Raw genomic sequence first — 16,580 nt, 5'->3', positions numbered from 1 at the left:
ATAGCTCCCCCTAGTGGAGACTCTGCAGCCTGCTGAATGTTTGTGAGTGAGTTTTGAGCCAGCTCCACTGAGTGCTTTGCAGCTCAAAACATTGCATTGAAATGGAAAGTGCAGCTACAGAATCCGTCCACTCTCATCCAGAGAAACCCGGATATTGATGTTAATAGAGCGCTGCTGAACTCCTGTCCAGAAAGAAAGAGATGAACGGGCTATGGGATGGGATGGACGTGGTGACATGTACGCAGAAAGGTCACATGCAGGATAGTCCACATCCATCTTATATGCTGCCACCTGCACCTTGCTGTATATGAACAAATCAGCATTACCATGGAAACTGTACAAAAACATGACAATTACATGCCTCAGTGTTCCAGCTAAGCTTGGAAAAACCCTGCTATCATAAGCAACTTTTGCACAATTGTGATGAGAAATATCACAATTACACACAACATTTTACATGTACATTATATTTGAAAATTAATGTACATATAATCCACTGTGGAACAGAAAGAATGGGGAAGCATATACAAATATAACATGATATATAAGGACTTAAGACAAACTGACGATACCTACAGGTTATAGACACATTGCTCATACATTCATATATGTCAACACTTAAATATGTATATACAGTATACATGTATATATTCATATGTATACAGATATATCAAAGGAGGAATAAATAGTGCCATTAATGAGGTGAGACAACCTAGTTTCCATCTTCTCTAGTGAGACGACTCCCCCCCCGGACTCGTGCCATTTGCTCAGGAGGAATATGTAGTCGGATGTGTGGGACATAGTGTCTGAACTACAGACGCACAGTGAAGAGATGCTGGTGCTCATCCAGCTCAACATCAAACCGCCTACACACACTTTTCATGGGAATGTGTCTCAGAAGCAGCTCTCTGGAGGAGTGACCTGCTGCAGGTTTGAAAAACACTCCGTCACTGTCCTTCCTGGCACTAGGTTTAGTTTACAGTAATATGCCCAGTAATGAATACAAAGTGTACTGTTTAACTGCTGTCGCCTATACGTAACGACAGCCTGGATAGTCATATTAGATGTGGTTATATTCTATATATCTGATGGGGTATTGACATATATTGCAATGCTTTAGTACATACAACCAAAACAGACTTTGTGATTCGTCCCTGTGTGTGCATAAAGCCCAGCGTAACAAATTACTGTATGACACACACGTAGGAGTGAGACATGTTGTGTATGGACCTCTGACTGAAACTGGAACTGGATACTGGTCAAATAGCTGTGTCAGGGAATTGGCAGTGGTCAACTCTCTGGCGTGATGACTGGAACTTTCCGTTGAAAGCGAGTAGCATCCATCCCTGTTGACACGTTTGTCGGCTAAAACTAAAGGCCTCTGGTTTGACGACGGTAAACTGGTGAAATCGAATTTGAATGTGCGTGTTTTTCTTCTCATTTCAGCTGTCTGCCCACACTGACCTGGAGGTTTTCTCTTTTTGGAAAGGGTTGTTTTAGTGTGGATCGGGAAACTGTGTCAGGGACAGCGGAACAAAAAAAGTAAGAAAATAACCACCAACACGTGCAGTTACACATGTAAAACATGTAAAACGGAAGAAAACAGATGAGATAAACAGACTCAAAGCTGTTTAGAGGCCTGTGTAGACAGCTGGACTGACTAAGTGGATTTGAATCCATCCAGACCAAAAACTCCTCAAGTGAAGACATGCCGCAAGTCTGTTCACTCGAGTAGATATTTTCTAATAATATAATACAGGGCTGTGAAATTAAATCAATTAACTGGATGGATGCTATCCACATTAAACGAGCTCGTGTGAAAGGCGTAGAAGCATGGTTTGTCTTGCATGCAGCTCAATGACAAACCAAAGTAGTCATATCGGCTGAATACGGCTGCGACGTGAACAACCCGCGCAGCTCGTGCTTTTTAATGAGCCGGACCTTTGCCGTCATTGGTGGCAGCTTCAGGGAGGCAGCGCGCTGCGTCGACCTACAGAGTTAATGCTACCTGTGGTCAAACTAGAGGCCGGAGAGGGAGGATGCCGACTGAAGTGCTACATAGAGCTACAGCTTGCATGAAGTGTGGGAATAATTTGTGTTTGTGCATTAAATCCAGGTAGAAGAGACTTTAAGGAGGCAAACAAACGTTTTTTCTGTTTTATGGAATGTTTGGGATTCACTTCCTGCGTCATTTGTCTGCGTCATGCATGGCCATCGGCGTTTTAATATCTACTCCTGCTGACGGAGACATCACGGACATTCCCGGCAGTGGAAAACTATGGAATGATTGTGCTATAATCTTCTATTTCATACAACTATTTAACGAGATTTTAAAAGTCAGGGCAACGTTTTCACCGTCCTAACTTGTGGGGATTGAAGGAATGCTTTAAGTCGCTCAGCTGAAAAATGCTGGAAATTTAGAGCTTTCGGGTTCTAGCAGCGACACATCTGCACATCTGTGTGGTGTAGAGGAGTGTGTTTGAGATCGCTCTCTTTGGAGGAGCAGGCAGAGGATGGACAGGATGTCCCCCGTCAGAGCAGCAGGAACAGACGTAAACTGAGCGTGTGTGTGTGTGTGTGTGTGTGTGTGCCTGCGGGTGCATGAGGAGTAATTATCTACACAAATAAAAGCATGTATGTTTGTGTTTAAGAATACCCCTGGTGTGTTGGATGGGTGCTGGTTTGGTCAGGGTGGGGTCGGTCTCCGGGAGCAGCTGAAGCCTGTGAAAGGCAGGATGGGGGGAGACGGGGCAGAGGGTCTCTTCATGTTTTTCCTCTCCTGCATTCATTTGGTCTTTAGTTTGCCCGCCTCCCCGTTCAGCTTGCCTTCCTTCGCCAGCTTCTCGTTAAGTTGGCACAGTTGGCGAAGGAAACCGTCATTAGGACCGATTTCTCTCTTCTGCCTGACGGTGGCCACCGCCAGCCGGGCATCCATTTTATGGCGCAGCATGAGGTAAGCAACGACCATGGTGGGGGAGCGGCTGTAGCCTTCTCTGCAGTGTACGTACACCTTCCCTGCAGGACACGAACAGACAAACAGGAACAGGAAGTTGAGTGATGTGTGCGGCAGTATTCTTCAACAGACCAGAATCAACATGTGTTCGTCCTTCCCCACTTCCTTCAAACGGGAGATAATATCGAGTTTGTTGGGGACTATATTTTCAGATGTGGATTAATACACATGTGGTGCTCCATTAAGTATCTGGGGGAGCCAGGCGGTGCCCCAGATACGTGTTTGTTCATCATAATGAAGGAATACATTTTTAAACATTGTTTGAAATAGCTTTTGACAACAATGGAGCTCTATGACACACAGGAATAAGATATAAGACTTTATTAATCAAGTGTTACAGGCAGCAGGAAATACCAAAATACAACAAACTCTTATACAAGAACTATACATATATATATAAATATATATATATATATATATATATATTAGAACACAGCACTCTTAAATACTCAATTCTGATTCGCCAAATCGCCTGTGTGTTTATTTGTTGATAGACCACCGGCTGCACATGTAGCAACATTCATAGACCAAAGGGGCCATCCCTTAATGTACCAAGCTCAATAACAAACAGCCAGCGGATCTGAGGGACAAAATATGGAGACATTACTTTAGATTTGTTTGGACAAAACACTTGACGTGTGGCTGGAGAATGATGTCACCAGCAAAAAAGACGAGAAAAGTAAAGAACAACGCTGGACCGACAGGAGAAGCGATATTAAGACACAAGAGACTTGAGGACACAGAGACTGACCAGACTGAAGAGGACAGACATGAAAAACACCAAGAGAAACACAGCATGGACGATGGACCTGCTAAAAGACTGCTGAGGCTACCGGCCTGAAGTGGTTTGGCTCCCTGTGATGCAGAGTCTTCAGATACATCAGAATACTTTGGATCAATTAACTGTCTTTGTTGGTAATAAGATCACGTTTCTGCAGAAATGAGTATTTCAGAAATTCTAAATGATCATTTTCATGCATTATCCCACTAAACACAATTCAGACTGATGCCAAATATTTATATTTCATAGGATGTTCTGCTGAATTTCATACTTCATCCTACAATTAATGTAGATTTGTTGATGTGATAATCAAATGTTGGCCTCTTTCTGTTTAAAGTCACAGGCAAATGGCATCTTCTTTTTCCATAATGTGATGGATTTCTGAGGATTTCTCAAACATGTGTGTGTATATATACATATATATATCATCATTGTTATAATCAGACTTTTTTTGCTTTGCTAGCAGCTACAGGCCACAAGCCAACGGCTCAGTGTTGTTTGATGTGTTGGGCATCAGAATGATCAGAACTTATTTCACGCTGTCTGTAAAGGACCAGAAAAGTTAAAAAGACATTTCTGTTTTGTGATTTTTGTTTTATGGTGGCTTTTCGATCCAATGCTGTGGAGTGGAGGAAGACAAATGAGGTGAGGAAGAAGGAAAAAATTAACAAAGAAAACAAAAAGGAGTCAGAGACGTTGGGGAACACATGCTGCGACCAAAACTTGCTGAGCGAAGCATCTTCTGTGCCAGGAGATGCAAATACACGACCTGACCTCTGCTGCAGACTCGGCAAAGTCAATCATCTCCACTGCAGCCGCATCCTCCAGTGAACCCACATCCTACAAAGAGTCTGTGTGTGTGTGTGTGTGTGTGTGTGTGTGTGTGTGTGTGTGTGTGTGTACAGAATACATGAGTCTCCTCTGTACTGCATCTGTATTTTCATATCTGGATACCTATCTATCTCTATTGGACTAACACTTACATTACTGACAGGCCCGAACCCCGTGAGGAATCTCGCTTCACAGAGCGGCTCAGGTCAGATCTGCCGACTCGTCACTTTATTTGAAACCCAACACCTCCTCTGTGTCCCTCTCGCAGTATTATCCCAAACATCTCTCTCTCCTCCACTCCTCTGTTGTATAATGTCCTTCTATCCACTTCTCCTCCATACTCCCAGAGCAGGCGGCTGCCAATAAAATGACCTCTTCAATACCTAATCACCCTGCCTGCCACAGATCAATGTTGATTCTGCTGTATCCTCTTGTTAGACATGCGGGATCTTCAGTCGCTGCATCACTAACTCACTCGTTGGGCTGTCATTCATATTTTTGCACAAATGTGTAAAAAAGTATATATTTAACCTGTTCTGACCTGTTCAAATTCAATATTTACAGTCTACAGTAGCTTGTCTTGTGGTCCAGCAGGGGGCGCTGAACTATTTGAGGCAAACTACCTTCTGACTAACATTTAAAGGCTTAAATTGAGAGTTACCGAGCTAACTAGCTATCTGTCTGAAACCTTTCGAACCACTCAACCCAATGTGTATTATTATAATTGTCTTTAATGCACAGAAACACATTAGCCAGACAACAAGCCGGACAGATAACAGATTCAGCATTTATTTACTGTGGTTACCAACAGCTGAGTCTGACTAAACCAGCCGAGACATTGTTAAATCATATAAAATGAATTTAAATGGCAGCTGTTGAAAGAGGCTCTGTAGAGCTGATAACTGTGTGTTACTGTTCATATAATAATTATTGTGCAGTGTGCTGGTAGCTTTGTAGATAGTTTCCACTTGTAATGTTAAGATGAAAGCGTGCAGTGTGAGCCTGCACACAGGACACACATTAACTTCATCCATGTGGTTCCTCATTAAATCTCTGACCTATGACTTTTCAGAGCTTGCAGCTCGGGGTCACAAAATGTCAAAGACAATGTTGCACAAAGCACAAAGTCAAACTCCAGCACTGGCAGGTGGCAGGCTTCTCCTCTTCCTGCTCCTTCATCCCTCCTCCTCCTCTCTCTCCTCTCCTCCACAGTCCTCGTTACAGTAGCTGATTTACCGCAGCGTTGGTGCGCCGTTGCCAAACTGCCTGGAAATTTAAATGCTTTTCTGTGTCAAAGCTGACAATAAATCCATGCCATAAAACCCAGGCTTCAGCTCACTAATTAAACACATCCCTCATGTGCAGTGACAAATTAACTAAATTTAGCTGCAGCTTTGGGAGAGCTGGGGAAAGATTTCTTATTTTAGGTGGAGGAGGGCTGAGGCCTCCTGGGATCGATGGATTTTTAATCTAAAAATTCAACTTTCCAACCCAAGTTACAACGCAGTACACCTGACCTAGAACTGTATACTGCAGGTATTTCAAATTACTCCCTGCTGATTTCTGCATTTTGATCATTTCTCATACATCGTTGCTTTACAAAGTGTCACTTCAGCTGAAACCAATTACATGAACTGGGTTTTGGTGCTACAGGTGTATTATGCATGGAACATTTTGATCTCATAATGGAATATGGAGCAGGGCTCAGGAGTGTGTCAGATTTAGCCGGAGATGCTCAGGCGTGTCACATTATCTCCTGTCCTCACTTTAAGATCCACAGCGATGAAGCACGTTGAGATCGAATCATTAAAAGATCCCTTAAATCTTGTGTCTGTTGTTGGACAGGCGACGACAGGAGCTTGTTTCCGTGTCTCAACTTGTGGAGAACAGGCGCTTATCTACGCACCCATTAACCTTCATTTAGAGTCTTTCTGGTCATGTCAATGTTAGCTAATATTCACTAACCCCTGCACTGTTTTCCATCTCCGCTTTTTAGCTGCAGAGCAGTGAAAGTGCAGAAAAACAAAAACAATGAGCTAAAAGACAATAAAATGTTCTGTAGAGCTGAGGGGGGCTGCGGAGTCAGGGGGCTATTCCCTCCTTATGAGTAACTTTCACATTCCAGCAGTCATGTGCTCTAACGTTCAGTCAACACATCTCACATTTCACAGCTCAAAATAAACTCACCTTTGCCATTATTGTGTGCTAGGGCCTTGTCGATAAAATCGGCCCCCTCCTCGAAGAAGGCACTGAGGTTGAATTGCTCTGTGTCATTGGCCTGGATGCCGTGGTACATGATGCCCGTGCCGGTGTAGAAGTCCACACTGGTATTGACATGCATGAAGGAGGTGCCCTCCGCCACATTGAGGACGTGCGTCACGCCAAGCTTCTGCAGACGCATTGCATTCTGGGCTACGAACCTGGGAGGGCGGGAGGAGATTCGGGATCAGAAACACATTCATTCAATGACTTCAGAAAGCTGCTGACGTCTGTGACACTGAAACAAAGTTCGTACACCAGTAAAAGCTTGGAGTGGCTCTTTTGATGGTGAAAGATTTTGTTCTCTCACAACATAAAAGGAGCAAACAGCAGCTGAACAAGACTTCTTCAACAGACGACAGCACTGAGGACGCCTGCCAGACACAGCAGAGGGGAGCGATTATTTTAAAGTGACAAAGTGTCATCGTTCATGACAACTTTGTGTTTCAGCATCTCTTTATATCTGCTGGGAGGTGTAAAGGCAGTTCTGCATGTTGTTGCTTTAAAATGATGCATGATTGTGTCTTTTCAAAAACGTCCCAAACTGTGGGACACCTTAAAGTCTGCAAGTAACAACTAATGTCCATCACGAGTTTGCAGCCCCCACAGGTGTTTTCACTCACTCTGGCTGATTAGACCTCATGTCAGGTTGCAGTTGAGCTGAGCTAATTAATCTTAAAGGCCTATAATATAAATATATATATATAAAAGTGATAAAGGTGTGTTTTGTCCTAAGAGTGAGGGGAATGTAAATGAAGCACAGGCTGTCCACAGCTGACAGTCCTGAGAAGACATCCAATCAGGCAAAATAACCCAATGTAACCTGATGTGTGTTTGACAGAAACAGTGACAAAATTTAATTGCACCTGCAAATCTTCACATTTGAGAAGCTGGAAGTGGAGAACGTTTCATAAATAACATCCTTTAAGATTAACCGATGATTGATTGGTGACTCTGGGAAGGTGAATTAGCAGGTTTATTCCAGTTACAGACGTTTATTCTTACATCTACCTTTTAGTAAAGCCACAGCAGTATCCACTGAGTTAATCTGCTGCCACTTTCCTCTGTACACCCCCCTCGCCCCCTCATCACTGTGTGCTTTGGTTCTGAGGCTGTTTCTCATGGTTTACTCAAACAAATAGAGGATATGCTACAGCACGCAAAGATGTTTTAGACAACCAGGTGCTTCCAACAGTTGGTGTTTGGCTCTTTCCCGTTGAAACACGATGGTGCATGCACAAAGTCTAGAAACAGGTCTACAAAGAGTTTGGAGTGGAAGAACTTCAACCTGAGAGAACCTGGACCAACATATTTCTGATGAAAGCCATCTCCAGACCTTATCATCTAGCATCAGTGTTTATTTATGCTCTTGTGGCTGAAAGGGAGCAAATCCCTGCGGCCAGGTTCCAAAATCTCATGTTAAGGTGTCCGCGTCCTTATTTTTAACCATGTTGTCAATCACCTCGAGCCACATACGAATGATAAAATCGTCCAGTCATGGCCGAGAACACAGTGATCAGTCAGGGATTTACATGGAGCATTCAGAGCAGAGCCATCGGCCATATATCCTCCGGACCACAAGGCTACGACTGCTAGAATGGATGCACACATTCATGTGACGTTACAACCCAATTATACGTCGCTAAAAGCTGCGTACAAATACAAAACAAAGTGACAATAAGTCTGAAAAGGAAGGCAGGAGGAGGGAAACTGGACCAATGTGAGCAGGAGACACACAGAAAGCGAAAGAGACGGATTATAAAGGCATGCAAACCACAAATTTTACACGGAAATAACCACTTCCACACGGGACGAGATTCATCTCGCTCTCTGCATCTAGCTTCGCCTCCATCCGTTCAACCAAAGGAATACTGGGCTTTGGCTGCTGCGGCGCGCCTGGCTCAACGCCTAGATCCACTGCTATGATCCAACCTGGCCAAAGGCTCTGGGCATTGATTCTAGATTAGAAGCATCTGTTGTATGTTATATTAGTTTTATGGAACAGTGTCACTAATTAGCTGTAGAGAATTTATGTTCAGACAACAAACGCTGCGCGGTACTGTTGCTCTGCAGCTAACAGAAACAGACAATCATGACTTCAGAGCAGAAGAAAACTGAGCGCATGTGACTGAACATTTGTCAGTGTATTCCTCTTTTCTCCAGTTACGTCTTTCACGATAAAATGCATCAAATGCATCAAAAAACTAGAAGAGAGGTGAACTCTTTCATAAAAGATGCACATAACTATAATCACACCAGAGCTGTCACTACCTGAAAATGCTAAAGCTATGCTATAAGCAAAAAAAGTGTCTCGTCTATGTTTGCTTCACTTTTAATAAAGCAAAGATTCATAAATCTTCATACAAAGTGCTCGCCCTGACAGCACTGTGTGCTTACAGTCAATATGAGGCTGGTGAGGCAAGGCTAGGTGACCCTGGACAGCTCCCTGGAGGTGCTGCCTGCGAAGCCTCCGCCTGCAAGAACTAATAAAAAATCCTCCCTGCCACCATTTTGCTTTACGGCTACAGGAGGAGGGATGAAGTAGGCCATCTGCTCGTGTGTCAGCTGCTGGATGGAGACTCCTTCAGGTGCGAGGGCACAAATCTGTGCAGGACTTTCATATTATTTACAATACGTCTGCAAAGCTCGTGTGCATGTGCTGTATGGCAGCATGTGCACGTGTGTGTGCAGGAGGAAAAATGACTGTGCTGGCATATCTGAGCAGCACTGTTCACATTTACTGTACCTCTACACAATTCAAAGCAAAGGCACAGCAGGTTGGAGTGAGTGTGCAGGCAGTGACTCTCTGCTCTGTTTACCTGGCCGCTCCTCGCCTCCTCACCCTGGGATCTGCAGTCTCACAACATCCATTATTAAAGAGCAGCTTCACAAAGAGCCAAAGAGTTCCTCAAAGCAAACAGCCACACCTGAAGTGTGTCCCTGAGCTGCACATGATGGCTTCATAGTGCTGACTGTGACTGATCTGAAAACAGTGTGAGGGTTACAGTCATGATCCATTTAGAACATGGGAACAAAGTGCTGGGGGCTCCTCACATGGATTCATTTTTGAATTATTGGAGTGGTGCTGTCCCTCTCCCAGATGTGTTTTTGTTCAACTCTTCTGGATAATTTGTTGCTGGTTCTTATCATGTAGGAATAACACACTGTCACTTTATTCACCACCAGTTGTTAAGCTAATTCTTTTTGCACTACTGTTTACATTTGCACTATTACATTCTCAATGTTTCATTGTTTAGATTGCACAGTTTTTTTACTTAGTTTGTACAGTTTTTATTTAGATTGTACAGTTTTTATTTATCTCTTTTTTCTTTTTTTTTTTAATATATGTCCTGTCACAAAAGGGTTGAAGAGTAAAGTAATTTCGATTCTCTGTTTGTCCTGTACATACTGCAGAATTGACAATAAAGCTGACTTTGACTTTGACTTTGACATGCATGTATTGTTCCACCTGGTGAGCCTGGATAAAGTCCTCTATCATGATGCGTGCAATTTTATATTGTATTCAAAGTATCGTATTGTATTTAAATTTTTATTGTATTTCAGTGTGCAGGATTTAGTGGTCTGTAGCGGTGAGTTTGCACAACATGGCTAACTCTGCGGCGGTCGGCTAGTTTAGCTGTAGTTTATTATTTTATTATTATTATTGTGTTTTCGTGTTGTGGCCGGCTGCTCGCAGCGCGCGGCGTTCGGTAATGACATCATCCACGTCAGAGGTAGTTGTCTAGAGACGCCGGATGTTGATAACATGCCACCACGGGCTCAGAGGGGAATAGCACCAGCATATCATAACTAAATATTGGAATATGAACGAGTTTCTGCAGATTATGCGTTTATAGAGGCTGTGCATGGATGCCCCGAGTGCTCGCATTATACGGATATACGCGCCGCTCCTCTGGGGCTAATTTCTTCAAAACGACTCCAAATGCCACCAAAGTTGTCTGGGGGAGTAAATGGGCGTATTTAATGCTACAAATAAGGTCCAGGTTGTAAAAAACGAAAGTTATCCTTTAATGTCACAAAACCACACTGATTCTTATTTTCAGGTGTTTATACAGTAATGAATATATAACTCTAAATATCATATATCTATTTATACTGATAAATCCTCCAAAATCCTACACAATGGACCTTTAAGATACACAGTGCAAACAGATGCAGTAATAAACAAGCAGGGCTGCACTGGTGAGATGCTTTATGTATAAGAGAGACATGAAAATCCAGGAAATCCAGTTTTAGCAACAGATCAGAGGATCTGAAATCTAATCAGGTGGCAAAACAGTTCCAAAACAAAAAAGTTATGACGGTGGCAACTAGTTTCTCATTGGTTGCAACAATGGCAGGGTAAACAGCAGAAATACTGTGTTGTTGTTACGAAGGCATACACCAGGAATGTGCTTTAATATATCTACTGACCACAGAAGCACCGCAACATGCGACAGAAAGCTGAGGCAGGTCCAACTTTTTCTGATCGACACAAAGGGTCAGTGAAGCTGTTGTAGAGGCTTGTAAACACTGAACTGAGACACTCGACAAAGAGCATCATTAAGGTCACTGCGCTGAAACAAGAGCTGATGATGTATTTTTCCCGTTAAATTAAAATCATTACTCACTTATCAGCGTGAATTACTGTCTGCCACGGTGTCATTCTTCTTACTACCACTGGATGGTGCTAAAGAAAGACATTCTCATTATTCCATGAATATTGGCTTTATTTAAAGGCGCTGAGAAGAGATTTTTTTTTCTGTGCTTCTCTCAGTGGTTTGAAGGTCCTTTAACAACTGACCTATAGTGTATTTTCATGAGTGCCAGAGAAACAATCCTACATTTAATTTTGTCCTGAACAGAAAGTTTTTTGAAACTATAGATCGGGGCTTTAAATCTCCTTTGGGATCCCATGAAAGAAGACGTTAACGAATATTTTCAAGGACAAACCCGTCGTTTGTGAGTGAGTGTGTGAACTGCACCATATATATATATATGAAGTGCTAATCAGTGAACGTGTTTGTTTTTACTCTGCTGAGCAGCCACACAGTGAGTTTAAACTAACAGGATGCGTCAGCAGAAAGGATGAGTGGGTCACAGCCGTAGAAAGAGTGGACACAGTGCAGGCTTTCATCAACAATCAATACCGCCTTGCCCTGCCTGAGACATTTCATATCACATTACGTTACCCTGCCCTTTCCACTCATTTAGACACTTTAATAGTGAAATATTTGACTAATTAATCTGTTCCTCATGATCAGTGAGCGTAACATCAGAAATCAAAATCTCCTCTTCAAAAGAAGCTGAGAGCACACCGGAGTATCTCTTCCAAGCCGGCAGCATCGTTTGATCAACTTCAGCGGAGCTCCGAGTGCCAGCACTTTGTTCGGAGACTTGGCCGGGCAGATTGGCATGTTCAGATTGAGTTTGTTGTAGCGCTGAGGTACAGTAATGTGCTTGTATCCCGTCCTGCTCACCCTCCTCCACCACTCTCAGCTGCAGCTGGAGCCAAATGATGGACTGCACAGAGACACCACGTTTCTCTGGGGCATCCCTGAGTCGCTCCTCCACCATGAATCCATAAAAGTGCAATTAAGAGCTGCTCAGTGAAAGCTCGTGTTACATTAGAGCACAGCAAAACATACATTTCCTTTTTGTTTGTGTTCACTGGGTGTGGCGACGGACTTGACACTTAAATAAATTCTATTTGTGCAATTTAGGATATCTTAGATGTAAGATCACTTTGCTCTGTGACTTAATTAAATTCTCTGGATTACATTATTATCGATGAATCTGCTGATTGTTTTCTCAATAAAACTTAGAAATCAATAAAATGACAGAAAATTGTGACAAATGTCCATCAGATTTGAGATGGATGAGAAAAGCTTGTTTTGTCCAATCAAGGTTATGATACCACCAACATTTGCTTATCTACATTATTGATTTCTACTGTATTTCTAAAAAAAAATCAAGTTTCAGGTCTATCAGGACATAATATTTAGTGAAATTGTAATAAAGAGAATAAGAGAGTTATTAAGAAAATAAGAGACTGAACAACTGGCCAGGAGACCTGGATCTGTCCTGGACTGTCCTCTGGACACCACTGAGGATGTAGGTGAGAGGAGGATGTTAGCCAAGCTGACATCCATCATGGACAACCCCTCCCACCCCCTGCATGACACAGTAGGGGCCCTCAGCAGCTCCTCCAGTAACAGACTGCTGCATCCACCCTGTAAGAAGGAACGCTACCACAGGTCCTTCATACCATCAGCTGTCAGAGTTCAACTGCAGCATCACTGAACATCAGACTGTGTTGATGCTGTTTGACAAATAATCTGTTGATTTTTTCTCATCATTTATGCCAACATACACTTGCACCCTTACATTTTGTGCAATATTACATATTTTTACTGTATATTCTGTTCTTCTGTGCAGTAGCAGTAACACTATTTATTATTATTTCTAATCTGAAGGCAGCTTACTTTTTTTCCACTGTTACTGGGGCAATACATATTTTTTATATATATTTTTTCTACATATTTTTTTCTTTTATATAGTCAAAATTTCATTTTGCTTGTATAATATGTACACATATATAGTCTACATTTATTCTGTTTATTTATTTTGTTTTTTGAAATTTCTCTTTCTCTGTTGCTATTTTTCTTCCCACTGCTCTCACATGCTGCTGTATCTTATCTTGTTTTATCCGTAAATTTGGGCATTTTAATATGGAGGTCTATGGGGATTGACTCACTTTTGGAGCCTCAAGTGGCCATTTGAGGAACTGCAGCTTTGGCACTTACATGTTGCTTGTGATTTTGTTTCTTGTTAACAACACATAGTTTGCAGCATCTTAATACGGTAATAGTCCAAACAGTGGGGGCTGTCGTGTATCTGTTTATCTCTTTTTTCATCTCATACACCGTCTGTATATCTGTGCAGGAAACACCAGAAGTGACTTTCCTGGAACATCGAGCTGTAAATTCCTAAAAGGTCAGCATGTTCATTACAAAGTCAATAACATCCAGCCACCCGACAGCCATGGATTTACAGTTCAGCCTCTGTTGTGTTTGATATACATGTTCCAGTTATACACTGTATGTGTCTGTGTGCTTCATGCAGCTATCGGTGCTGGAATTAAATTACATAGCAGCTGTTTGTTTGTCTCCTAATTTGATTTACACAAAGAAAACAAACTTTTTGTGTTCAATCTTAGAAGTTCTGCAGTCACAGTATAGTCAGCTCTTAGTGGTTAATACTGGCCTTAATACAACTTATTATCACTAATATAAGGAGATCTCTGGTGGAGTCCCATGTTATGACACATTTATTGGTATTGCACACGGTATGTCAGTCTTCCTTTGTCTAAAGTAAAACTGAATAATTTAGGGTTTTGGATTGTTGAAACAAACTATTTGAGGACATCACCACTTTATAGACTAAATGATTTATTGATTTATCAAGAATCTGCAGATCAACGTTAATGAAAGGAATCGTTAACTGCAGCCTTAAATCTTTTAAGATAAATGAAGACAAGATAAAACTTTATTGATCCCACAATATAGTTGTTAAAAGCCTAACGTCCAAGATGCTAATAACAGCTGATACACTCTGATTTAGAGCTGCCACCATTAGTTGACTGACAGAAAATGACAACACTTTTATTTAATGAAGTCATTATTTCAGTAATTTTTCAAGCAAAAATGCCAAAATATCCTGGTTCCAGGTTCTCAGATTTGAGAGTTTGCTGAAGCTTTCTTTGTTAGCATCACTGTAAATTGATTGTTTTTGGATTTTGGACTGTGATTAATGAGAAAATGAAATGAGCAGAAATAATTGCCAGATTAACCAATAATAACTGTCAGCTGCAGCTGTAATCAATTTAAGATATAAATATTAGTAATAACTAAGATTAAATTAAGCATGTAGCAAATTTATAACATGATTACACAAAAACAACATCTACATGATCACTTTGAGGTATCGATTGATCTGCTGATTATTGTCCATCAGATTTGAGATGGATGAGAATAGCTTGTTGTTATGATACCACCAACATTTGCTTTTCTACATTATTGATTTCTACTGTATTTTTTTCAGGTCTATCAGGAAATTATATTTTGTGAAATTGTAATAAAACAAACTGAGAAATGAGACAAATGTGAAAATCTCATCCTCGTTACTACCACATAAACCGAAAGAAAAATACCCACAACTAAGAAGCTGGACAATTTAATATTTGTCATTTTTGCTTGAAAATAGTAGATTAGTCTTCTGTTGACAGACTAAAGGTTTCCTCTCCTGAGTAAAAAAGCATTTCTTGAGCTTGCAGTGAATGAGAACCGTCAGCTACAGGTCTATTTTTTCTTTATTTTCTCTTTTCTCTGGAAAACCCCCACCATCAGGACTGCTTCTTCGGTTCTGCTGACTGATTTAACCTGTGCTGTGAATTCGGCTTTACCTCAACGCCAAATTCACGTGCGCCTCTTTGTTCTGCAGGAACGCACGAGACGCCCGCCCCTGTTTGTTTGTTTGTTTGTTTGTTTGTTTGTTTGTAGTTTTGTTTGTTTCCGCTTGTTGATGATGATCATGAACATCATGTGGAGGGGATGCTTGTTGAGCCCCTGCAGCCCGGCTCGGAATGGGAGCGGCTCGATGGAGACGTGATACTAATGATGGAGGGGCTCACTGGGGGGAAACAGCTCTTTGTGTGCATCCTTCACATCTCAATCCAGGCGCGTTTGTCCTCTTTAAACTGAATCAAAAATCGATAATGTCTCCAAATTCTGCTCTTATTATTATTATTTGACGCTGTTACACAACATCCACCTGCCAGCTGAAGCATGCTGGTGGGGGCTGCTATTCCAGGAACACAATCTGTTGACAACAACAGGCTGTCGCTTTGTCCGCGATGGCACCGGAGACACCAAAATACAAGCCCGCCCTGCGTGCGTGCTGCCCGGCATGCGACACTGTTGTCATCGTCGCGTCTGGTCGCTGGATGAAGAGGAAGAGTGTTAAAAGCTGTCCTACCTGTCCGCGTCACACACCGACACCCACAGCCTAATTCAGCGCTTCTGATGAGAGATGACTCACGCGTTGCCGATGTAAATCCTGGGGAAGACCTCGTTGAAGTGCTGCGTGGGTAAGCTGTAGAAGCCGCTGCCGTTGGACAGCAGCTCGTTGAGTTGTTGGACGGTCACCTCGCCGCCTGGAGCCGGGACATCAGCCGGCGGCGGCGGCGGCTGCTGCTGCTGTTTGGTAGGACTCAGGTGTTTCTTCATGGCTCTTCTTCTCCCAAAGTAATGTTAGATGACAGTCTGCTTCAGACTCGTGAGCCTCGTCCGAGTATCCAGCTGCATTTTACCTGCGCACGTAAATCGTGCGCGCGCTGTCTTCTCGTCTACAAGGTGTCTGGTGAAGCGCGAGCTCTACAGCTTTTCCCATCAACGTCAATGACCGGGAGTTCGAAAATACAGTTCCGGTCAAAACTTTCAGAGTAATAGACAGAGCGAGAGAGATTAGTCAAGAAAATAGTTGACAACGAAAGTAATTATTAGTAGAGCGCAAAGTAGGCCTACTCAACCGAAAGAATTCATACGTAATCATAAAAGCATGAGAATCAATCATTTCAGATGAAAAACAGAATAGGTGCATGGCACAAAGATCTAATTTAATACCAGTTATGTCTTC

The 16,580-nt window shown here is 42.3% G+C and overlaps 1 protein-coding gene across 1 annotated transcript; it reads right to left on the bottom strand.

Annotated features, from left to right (window-relative positions):
- Positions 1 to 2,785: 2,785 nt before the first annotated feature.
- On the bottom strand, positions 2,786 to 16,171 carry dusp3a (dual specificity phosphatase 3a). Its single transcript, XM_041962009.1, has 3 exons — positions 15,984 to 16,171; positions 6,813 to 7,045; positions 2,786 to 3,015 (listed from the first exon to the last, which is right to left on the bottom strand). Exons 1-3 carry the CDS (start codon positions 16,169 to 16,171, stop codon positions 2,786 to 2,788), a joined length of 651 nt encoding a protein of 216 aa, XP_041817943.1.
- Between the last annotated feature and the right edge of the window lie 409 nt (positions 16,172 to 16,580).

This window comes from Chelmon rostratus, chromosome 21 (assembly GCF_017976325.1).
Source record: "Chelmon rostratus isolate fCheRos1 chromosome 21, fCheRos1.pri, whole genome shotgun sequence".
NCBI classification, from domain to species: Eukaryota; Metazoa; Chordata; class Actinopteri; order Chaetodontiformes; family Chaetodontidae; genus Chelmon; species Chelmon rostratus.
The sequence above is the reverse complement of the archived record's forward strand: the minus strand, read 5'-3'. Positions and strand labels throughout refer to the sequence as shown.

What these genes read in the sequence shown, in the direction of transcription:
- dusp3a (XM_041962009.1), bottom strand. Translation starts at nt 16,171, where the DNA reads ATGAAGAAACACCTGAGTCCTACCAAACAGCAGCAGCAGCCGCCGCCG. An exon ending in AGGATTTACATCGGCAACGC is followed by an intron (nt 7,046 to 15,983) that starts GTGAGTCATCTC and finishes CCGCCCTCCCAG; the next exon opens with GTTCGTAGCCCAGAATGCAA. An exon ending in AGCACACAATAATGGCAAAG is followed by an intron (nt 3,016 to 6,812) that starts GTGAGTTTATTT and finishes CGTGTCCTGCAG; the next exon opens with GGAAGGTGTACGTACACTGC.